The sequence below is a fragment of the Danio rerio genome, chromosome 16 (genome assembly GCF_052040795.2).
Source record: "Danio rerio strain M-AB ecotype USA chromosome 16, GRCz13ab, whole genome shotgun sequence".
Classification (NCBI taxonomy): Eukaryota; Metazoa; Chordata; class Actinopteri; order Cypriniformes; family Danionidae; genus Danio; species Danio rerio.
The window spans coordinates 33138722-33149690 of record NC_141036.1 but is presented as its reverse complement, the minus strand read 5'-3'; the positions used below and the strand labels follow the sequence as shown (position 1 = coordinate 33149690).

The 10969-nt window shown below is 34.4% G+C and overlaps 1 protein-coding gene across 3 annotated transcripts; it reads right to left on the bottom strand.

The window, feature by feature from the left end:
- Window positions 1-2131: 2131 nt before the first annotated feature.
- chtopb (chromatin target of PRMT1b) lies at window positions 2132-7871 on the bottom strand. Of its 3 annotated transcripts, none has more exon segments than NM_001431062.1 (7): window positions 2132-3128; window positions 5517-5561; window positions 6198-6335; window positions 6406-6559; window positions 6656-6806; window positions 7394-7470; window positions 7741-7871. In NM_001431062.1, coding segments are annotated over 6 exon segments (777 nt in total). In that variant the 5' UTR covers window positions 7459-7470; window positions 7741-7871; the 3' UTR covers window positions 2132-2904.
- Window positions 7872-10969: the final 3098 nt, after the last annotated feature.

The window sequence follows — 10969 nt, the reverse complement described above, 5'->3', positions numbered from 1 at the left end:
TTTGGTATGTGTAATCAAAAGGAAACTACAAACACTTAGCTCCCCCTGCTGGGGTAAAATACTTATTAACATTCGGACATTAAGATAATTATTACACACGCGCGTGCGTGCCTGCATATCTGTCTGTCTGTCTACAGTTGAAACCAGAAGTTTACATACAACCTGAAAAAGGGAACATAACCATTTTTTTTCAAATAAACATCTGACGGTAAATCATACTAAACATTGACTATTTTAGGTCCATTAGGATTACCTAAATCATTTACATTTGCTAAATGCCAGAATAATAAGAGAATTTTTTATTATTATTTCTAGACAGTCAAAAGTTTACATACATTTCCTTAGTGTATTCTTAGTGTTGCTTTGCTTTTTTAACTGTATAACTTTGGTCAAATGTTTTGGGTATCCTTCCACAAGCTTCTCACAATATTTTGAGGAATTTTGGTGTAACCGAGTCAGATTTGTTGGCTGTCTTACTTCCACAAGCTTTTTCAACTTTGCCCACAAATTTTCTATAGTATTGAAGTCAGGGCTTTGTGATGGCCACTCCAAAACATTCACTCTGCAGTCTTTAAAGCACATTTTAACTAATTTGAGTCATGGTCTGTTTGGAAGACCCATTTGTGGCCAAGTTTTAATTTCCTGGCTAATGTCTTGAGATGTTGCTTCAGTTTCAATTTCTACATAATGTTCTTTCTTCATGATGTCATCTATGCTGTTAAGTGGACAAGTCTTGTAAGGCTTGTAAGCTTTCCCCTTTGTCCTCCTAATATAACACTGGTCATTATGGCCAAACAGTTTAATCTTAGTTCCATCAAACACCAGGACATGTCTCCAAAAATTATTCTTTTTCCCCAGTGTAATTTAGCTAATTGTAATCTGCCTTTTTTGTTGATTTCCCCATGTTGTCCAAAAGAAAGCAGGGCGTTTGAGGTTTTCTTTAAATACTATTATACAGATGCGTCTCAAATTAACTCAAATGTTGTCAATTGGCCAATTCCAAAACCTTGACACCAATATCTGAGCTTTTTCAGAGGCATAATAATCTTATTGTACGTAAACTTGACTTTCAAGAAAAGTTAAGCATAACAGAAACAAATTTAATAATCTTAACTTACCTAAAAGAGAAAAAGTTTAGTCACATTAACATCTGACTTTTTTTTTTTTAAATGGTTATGTGCCTTTTTATACAGCGTATGTACACTTCTGGTTTCAACTCTATCTATCTATCTATCTATCTATCCATCTATCCATCCATCCATCCATCCATCCATCCATCCATCTATCTATCTATCTATCTATCTATCTATCTATCTATCTATCTATCTATCTATCTATCTATCTATCTATCTATCTATCTATCTATCTATCTATCTATGTCAATCTATCCCTCCATCCATCTACACACAATAGAAAAACACAATCCCAAGAAATAAACTCATCAGAAACAGACTCTTATGTGACATAGGAGTCATTTTGTTTCTTACCAGTGCATTTCACCCAGAGACTACATATAGGGGATGCCATTTAGCTGGACCTGTGTGAAGTTGCTTGAGTGCAGAAAAACAGCCTCATCATGCAGGCAGAGACTCTGGATACTGGCTCTAATGCAGTGGGATTCAGAGGTTGAGTCATCTGATGCTTCTATAATCCAAGGAACCACACACTATGAGGAAAAGGATAAACAAGATCCAACTGAAGCATGCTTGAAACATCTTTCTCTGGGTTGGCTACTATAAAAGCACTGATAGACCAAATGACAGAATAAAAGGACACAGTTTTTGGCGGAAATGGATTTCTAAAGAGAGGCCAACTCGGTTGTTTCCACAGCAACAGGAGCCTGCACAAACAATCCTGTGGTGCTGCGGCTTGACTGATCCATAACTGGAAAGGGGGGAATACTACAAAACAAATTTTAAACTGGAAATTGTTTTATATAAGTGATACTAGCAGATGTGTTTTGATTAATGGCTTACCTTTGGGATGGAATTTTGAAAATAATCAGCTTCAAATGATGCATAACTGTGAAAAAAAAAAGTTACAATTAATGGCAAGTAAATAAAAACGTTACATTTTACTTCAGATTTCAAGTTACACAAAAAATGTAAAAATAAAGCCGAAGACAAAGATGGCCAATACCAAACATGTTTTTATTAAAGAATATAACATTTCTTTTATAAATCACCATCTGTAACACACACAAAGTAACAGTATACAAGTATACAGTCAATCTTGGACAATTGTATCATATAGGAATGATACGAAACACTGTTTAGAAAAAGGATTGCTTACATAAAGTAGTTTCTTCAGACGAGTTCTAATGCAAATACTTCGAGTATGATTACATGCTTAACCAAAATATCACCATATTATCAGTCTTGTGGTTCTTGATACAGTTTAACAACCAAAACATGAGGAAATACAAATGTCACCTAGTAAACACATTTTTTGTTTTATTAATATAAACAGCTTATCAAAATGATCAGCTATCAAACTTCGAACTGAGAGGCAATTCATATCCTATGAGTGCAAGCATTCATCGGAAGTGCTCATCAAATAAACTGTTAAACCGTTTTCTCAGAAACATTATCATGCTGCCCTCCTGAAAAATAGCTTTCCTAGAAAGCAGCGCAAGCCTTCAGAAAGCTTTCAATTCTTGTTCTGTTCGGTGTGACTACAGGAAAAATAACGATTCTTGAATTAGAGTAGCAAATTGAAAGTTCAGGGTTTCGAAGCAGCAGAGCTCAGAGAAATGCAACAACTATACACAATAAGTTTAGGTCTGATGAAGTCGATCAATAAGAACAAATCACACTGTAACTGAGCAGTCCATCTGCAAGTTAGATTACATGCTCCATTAGGATTAAAGAATATGCAGTGGAGCTTAACTCTCATGCCAAGTCCTCACACTATGTGCTTCAGATCAACCTGAGCCATGTATGCATCCAGCTCTGCATCCAGATGGCTCTTGCTCTTGGACATGTACTCATCCAGTTGTTCATCCAACTGCTCCCGAGTGGCTGGAACCTGGGGGCTGTCGAATCTAACTCGGCTGTACCCTGAATATGCCTTCTTACTGATGGGTGTAAAATGACCACGGCCTGCGCACACAGGACGAGAGTTTATAGCTGTAACAGAAAAACAGGTATGTGAAATATATGAAAACAGACGTACTGAATAGATCACTTAAAAGAGCTGAAATAAATGAGTAAGTCAGCGAAAAAAAATTTTTGGGGACATTTGGAAGCTTTTATTTGTGTCCTTAGTCATAATTGTACTATGTTCGTTTGTTTGTCATTAAAAACTATCAATGAATTATTGTATTAGCAACCTAGTATTTTAAAAACAAATAAATTGCTGCAATCATACCATTTATATGATGGTCGCTGGACTGCGAACGAGCCAAAAGCAAAAAATATATGTAAATGTAAAATATATTTACATGCATATATTCAATTCAATGTGTAGCAATGTTTATGCTGTTTGTCATGGAGTACATGTTTTTAGTTAATGTTGCTGGCTTTTTTTTTTTTTTTTTTTGAAAGTTTCTTGAAAATCAGAAAGATTTGAATTGTCATTATGGGTGTAAAGGATCACGGTTCATTTGTGATTTATATTGATCACAACCCACAGTTCGGAACACACGTGACCCGCGGATTAATCCTTTTTTTCTCCGTAGATTCATCTTAAATGTGTAGTGATCACAGAGAGATCGCCTCTCGCATCATTCAGACCACATGTATGAAAGCATGCTTTCCTGTAAAATATAATGATAAGGGGAGAAGTTGTGGTAGGTTAATTGGGATGTAGTGGATTTCTTAGGTTGAAGGTGTTTTCTGTCACTAGTTTAGCCTGTACTCAGTGTAAGCTGCACAATTAGTCATTAAAAGATTAGGATCTCAACACCCACGCAAAATAAATTATAAATGTTGGCGATTTGCATATTTTTATTAATCCTTCGAATCACAGCATTAAAACCTTTGTTTGAAAAATGCAAGAATCAAGAAAGAGATTCAGTCTTTAGTCTTCTGAGGTTGGTAACGAAGGTACAAACAGTCAAATAACACAGAAGAACTGGGATAACAGTTTATAGTTTTAGATGTAACCACTGATGTTTATGGTAAAAATCAAAATCACGGTCAAAAATGAAAGTTGTAGGCAGCAATTACATTATTTAACCAAAAGGTGATGACAATCAGCCATCAAAAATATGCCACTGAAAACATGAACTAAAAATAAATATGAATTGTACAAATTATAACAATGGATTTAAACATTTAGTGTTATCAGCAACAGTTGTAGTAACAGTGAATTTTTCACAGTACTAATATTTTACAACTTATTTTTATTCAGCTTATGATTTCTTCATTTTGTTTTTAATAAATGTACAGGTTCTAAGTTCTGTTTGTTAAAATCAAAAGTTTCTTGTAATACTGTTTATGTAATAAATGGAAAGCAAATTACATTTGTCTCCTCCCCTTTATGGCTGATGCGAAAAATGGCCCAATCTGTGACTAAAAACATTATGTGATCCAAATCATGAGATTTGTGATCCATTAAACCAGTGGTTCTCAAAGTGGGGGTTGGGACCCCCCGAGGGGTCACGGGACAATGAAGACGGGTCACCTGGTGATTTCCAAAAATCTATTAATTTTTAATAAACCATAGGAATTACTATATTCTATCCATAATCCATAGTTGTTTATAGTTACTATATAACACTGCAGGGGTGGCCTACCCTGTTCCTGGAGAGCCACCTTCCTGCAGGTTTCTGTAGCAACCCATATCAAACACACCTGCCTGTAATTATCACGTGGTGTTCAGGTCCTAATTAATTGGTTCAGGTGTGTTTGATATGGGTAGCAACTGAAATCTGCAGGAAGGTGGCTCTCCAGGAACCGGGTTGGCCACCCCTGTATTTCGTACTGTATGTAGTTACTATAATAGATTATAGTTACTAGTTTTATTTGGTTGCAACCCCTGGGGTAATTACATAATATTAAAGACACTGCAATAGCGTCAGATGCAGCAGATTGATTTTACAACACCAGGTTAAACTTTCTGGCTCATTTACAGCACTGACAAACATTAAATTAAATTAAACAGACTTGGGTCTATTGGTGTGTGTGCGCCATTGCAAGCAAGATTTCTGTATTTATAACCACCTTAGAAGATATTGGGGGTCGCTTGCATTGCTATTTTGGGGGTCGTGGGCTGAAAAGTTTGGGAGTCCTTGCATTAAACCACTAATTGTCATATAGCCCTTTTCAAAATCTAGTTTTAATCACTGTAAAAAAAAAATAAAAAATAAAATAAAAAAAGCACAATGAAACCATCAGAGCTCAAAATGTCTTGTTAATCTATAGAGAACAGGTGCTACAATCTAAACAAGGAGTTGTCGAAAGTGTGAGTCAGGTGAGTCTGGCAAAATATTACAACATATTAAAAATCAATAATGTAATCAATAAAAGATAAACATTTCATTTTACAATAAAAGTAAAACAAGTCTCTCATACCTTGTGCTGCTCCTGGATGTAGCACCTGTCGCACTACATTTCCTTCTGAAGAATCCAAACAATAAAAACAAGTTGTCATTTATACGAAGCACACTTGATTTCAATCATTTCAGTCTGAAGTTAACAATTTTAGAACAAATTAAAATAGTTGGTTTTGTCCTACAGCATGAAAGTAATTTAGTAACACAACACATTTTAAAGATGCCAATAAGATAGGTATCCAGGTTACAATCTCTAAGCAATAAGCATATAGATCAGTGGTCTTAAACTCAGTTGCTGGAGGGCCGCAGCTCTGCATAGTTTAGCTTCAACCACCTCCAATTCACCTGCTTAGTAGTCTCTAGTAGTCTTGAACACCTTGATTAGTTGGATCAGCTGTGTTTGATTAAGGTTGGAGCAAAACTTTGCCTAGCTGCAGCGCTCCAGGAATCAAGTTTGAGACTTATGATTTAGATCAGCGGTGCCCAAACTCAGTTCTGGAGGGCCGGTGTCCTACAAAGTTAAGTTACAACCTAATCAGACATACCTGAGCTAGCTAATCAAGCTTAATAGGCTTTCTAGAACCATCCCTACAGGTGAGTTAGGGCAAGTTGGAGCTAAAATCTTCAGGACACCGGCCCTTTAGGACCGAGTTTGGGCACCCCTGATTCAGATAACGGTGAACTTCAGCAGGTGTTATACCTGTCCTTTTAATGGCTCCTCCCCCTCTGGGTCCCATTGGTCCAGCCCAATTCATATTGCTTCCAGGCTGTTGCTGGCTCCACCCTCTCTGAACAGCTACACCTACAGTGTTGACTTTACCTGGCAGTCTATTCACACCTGCACACAGAAACACATGCTTGTACGTGTGATTTGAACTACTGTTCGTTTCATCTACTCGGTCACTCACTCTTTTTTGTACAAAATCCTTTGACCATTCCTCTTCTGCTTCTTCCTCCTCCTCTCATCTGCCCGTGCAATCCCATCATGCCCCCTCTCCCCACAGGATGGCCGAGCCTCGCCTTCACGTTCATGTTCACTTTGCACAGTTGATTATTTATATGCTGCAGAAAGGAAGAGTGCCAGAAATGATTTAGTCTAGCACGCTGAGATCAGCAGCTCTGATAGTTTTGTATTGTGTCAAAGAGAATGTGTCTGACAGCTGTATTGTGTAGAGCGGCTAGCACAGAAGGTCTGTTGGCCATCTCCAGAGCCAGACGCTGATTCTTCAGTGAGGCTGCAGTCTGCTGGTTCCCTGCGGCAGCGATGGCCATCACATCTGCAGCCTGATGCTTCAGCAAACTGGTGAAGCTGGAGGAAGGAAGAAAGACAAACACAATATTTCAGCTGCACTGTAAACAAGAGTATTTCAGGGAAACCTTTCAAACAACATCATGAATGTAAAATCAAACAAAAAGTGCTCAGGGGTAGATTAATTATTGCATCGGTGCTCTTTGGGTAAGGTATTTATCAGAATAAACAGCAAAAGAAAGTCTAAAGCACTCAAAAATGTGGAAAAAAATATTAAAAAGCTTTTATTGACATGGCTCATCCTTAAAACTGGGCCTAAGCATTTCGGCAAACACTTGCCTTTATCAGGGGAAATGTTGGTTTTATATTCGCAGATTCGTTCAGTGACAACTTGCCTATATTGTTTACCCAGGTACTTTCGCTCTCAAATCTAAAGTCACGTGCAAGTATGACTTGAAAACAACATTAGCATCATTTATTTGATTTGACTGTGAACAATGTACTTTTGATGTGATAGTCATTGACTGTTAAAATGATTTCCATTGGTAAAGAATACTTTTCTGAAATAATATTAATAAGGAGAAAGTTCAAATGTGTGAATATTATAGCAACTTTACCTTAATATAAATGCAAAAATAAATTCTTACCGGTCGTGCAGAGAGACAGTGCATGTGCTGTTCAGAATGATCTTCTGGGTCTCCATAGGATTCATTTTCACATCCATCTTGCGGTGTTAAGGTCAGAATTTCAGTCAAACAAATGAAAAGGGGCATAATGAGAAGTCATATCAATATTTACATTTAACTTTAATATAAGTTATACAGGTCTAATGCTAGGTAAACATGTCAAGACAGTCTCGGCTAGCACTAAACTGATTTGCACGAGACAAAACTTAGCAAACATCGGAACGCTCAAAACTTTAACGGAAAATGTCGTATTAAATAATTGTAAATTTATACATATTGATCATAAAACGCGTTCATTGACTTCCTACCATTCAATATAGCACCAAAGCTCGTGTACAGCACCCAGATGTTATTGGAATAACGTTGGTTTTGGTCGACTGATTTCTCTGCCAGGTGCGTGAAGATTGGGACAAATTCTGACACGCCGATGTGTCCGCCTGAATGCTCTAGCGCCCTCTGCCGGTCATAATGCCACAATCCGCTTAGTATTTATTTTTTATTATTCTTTTATTACGTTTTATTTAGTAATATTATTTACAATTTTATTACTTCATTTTTATAAATTGATTAATTGCTTCAAATTTATTTAACCTTTTAAAATGGCTTTCATCTTAGGAAAATCATTGTAAACCATTTCATCATTTTTCTTTTTCTTTTTTTTTTTGAGTTTCCAAAAAAAAAAAAAATACATATATAACTTACATAATCTCTCATACAGAAAGAGACTTACAGATCTTGCATTTGCTTTGTATTTTCTTCCCTTTATAAAATAAAATCCATAAAATGGCCTTTAAGCCATGTTGCCTTTAAATTAAAAAATAAATAAATAAAAAAAAAATTATATATATATATATATATATATATATATATATATATATATATATATATATATATATATATATATATATATATATATATATTTTAGACACATAATATTACATTCAAAAGTTACAATTCAAGAAAAATCCAGGCATATTGGTAAAATAAGCTCAATCATTTTTTTCAATTTAGAAAAAAGTATTTAGTTTGTGTTCTTAATGAAAAAGAAAAAGTTTCTTCCATGAAATATTTCTCCTGAGACCCGAAAAAATTATTTTTTTCTATTTTTCCTTTTTCTGTGATTTCCTACATTTTTTACATTTTGTTTTTATATTAAATTTCACAGCATGTCCACTGTAGTGAACCACAGGACAATTTTAGTTTAAAACGGTCGCCACTCAGACAACAAAACTGTACAGGATATGGCTGTAAAGGGATATTAATCTAACATTAATGTAACAAAAACTAAACAAAAGCCTTTTTTGTGTTGAAATTCCTGAAACAGTTTAGTCTGAAAGAGAGCCGAACTCCAAATTTAACATAAAAGTGATTTAAATATGATTGTCATTCTCTAATTGTTCTGCCTCCTACAACATGCAGTCAATTACATTAAGATGGTCCTGGTGTCCACTATAGTGGACATTTAAAAAAGGATGATATTTTGAGGCACAAACAAGTTAACTGCTTTGAAAGCTAAATGTATTGTTTCTGACACTTTAATAAACTAATATATTTATGTATTAATAATAGTAAAAAAAATAATTAATTAAAAAGCTTAATTTTACATGCTTCTCTCCTTTCCATAAAATGTGCTTTTTTGTATGTCGGCCATTTTGGATGCAGTGTTAGAAATGGTTCCTAGCATGCCAGCCAATCAAATGACATGTCACTAGAAAGCCCAGGATGTCCTCTGAACAGTACAACGGGACTTGACAGAGTAGCCCAAAAAATTCAAAGAAAATTCATGAAAACGCATTGTCCACAACAGAGGACACAAGTCAATGGGTTCTCAGGAGAATATATAGTGTGCATTGTATCAATCCATTCTCCAATGTGACTCTAATTTTAACCATTTTTGTAATTACTTTTTATTAGCTGCCAGAAGAATTAATAAGTTTCTTGTCTTTATTAATAGGCAATCTCTACTTCAAAAATGGCAACTTAATGCATTTTAATCTCTTTCCAGTATGGTAAACCATTTAATAATGTCAAATCAAATGGACAATCACAGTTAATAATCTTTTTATCAAAATTTACTAAAAAAAAAAAAGTGAATTAAATACATATGAATTAATATCTAGTTAATATTTTTACATCCCTATACATTGGCTTATCATTTTCTGAAAATCCAACGGCTTGGCTTACATTATAAAATAAACTTAAATTAAAAATATTGCAGTTAAATGATGCTATTAACCATGATTTAGCTAAACCATCCATAGTTTACCCATGCAAAATAAAAATAAAAACACAATCTTATGCTAGCAGGCATTACACTTTCACATGTGACACAACAATTTCCAAACAAAAATCTTTTTTTAAATGATAAAAATATTCATCTGACAGAGGTGACAGCGCTGACAAAGTTGACAGATTTGACGAGTGTAACAAACTTTTTACTATCAAAACCACACCAACATGGCGAGAACATGCAAACTCCACAAAGAAACGCCAACTTTTTGCTATCAAATACATAAATTTATTATGTATTAAATGAATTATGTTTAACAGTGATGGGTTGCAGCTGGAAGGGCATCCGCAGTGTAAAACATATGCTGGATAAGTTGGTGGTACATTCCGCTGTGGCGACCCCATGAGGGATTAGGCCGAAAAGAAAATGAATGAATGATTGAATCATTAACAAGCAGTGAATATGTTACTATTAATTTTCACATTTATGTTTTTTAAGATTCAAATTTAAAAAGATATAATGATGTTGACTTCTGATGCTGTTGGCATTTTAGAAATTTATTTCACTAACAAATGGAGCTTATGGGATTTTGTTTTTTGTTGATGCTTGATGCTAGGAAAATCATCTAAAGATGTTAAATATCTTCCTCAGCAATAACATGATTATGTTGATATATATTTGTGACACAATTACTATCAGTGTAAAATATTTTAAAACATTTAAACTCAGAAATTTGTCTGACACAAAAAAACTTGTCTGACACTAAAATAGACATAGACTGTGGTAAATGTTCTTTTAGACTACCGCTCCTTATAATAACTGATTTATTAAGTTTTAATAAATGTCTGAGATTATAGACATAAAATGGGGACACATTTTTGAAATATTGTCATGCTATTAAAACAGCTTTGTTTTAATTTAATATAGTGCTAAAATTTTATATAATAATAATAATAATAATAAAGTAAAATTAAAGAGATAGTTCTATTAATTTTAATTACATTTAAAATTGAAATAACTAATTTTTCCTTTAATATCATCAGATATATTTTTATATCTCCTATTTGTAGTCTACTATTTGTAGTAAAACTGGTCCTACGCAATTATTGCGCCTCCCAAAAAAGAATAAATGAACGAAAAAATGGATTTACTATAATAAAACTATGGTTTACTTAATTTTACTCATATTTGTAAACATAAACAGGTAACTCAGGCACAACGAGACTTACAGTAAATGTTTGAGGACTTCAGCTCTCCCTCCGTTTCATTTTATAAAGTAAGTTTTGTTGAACTTGAATAGCTTCACA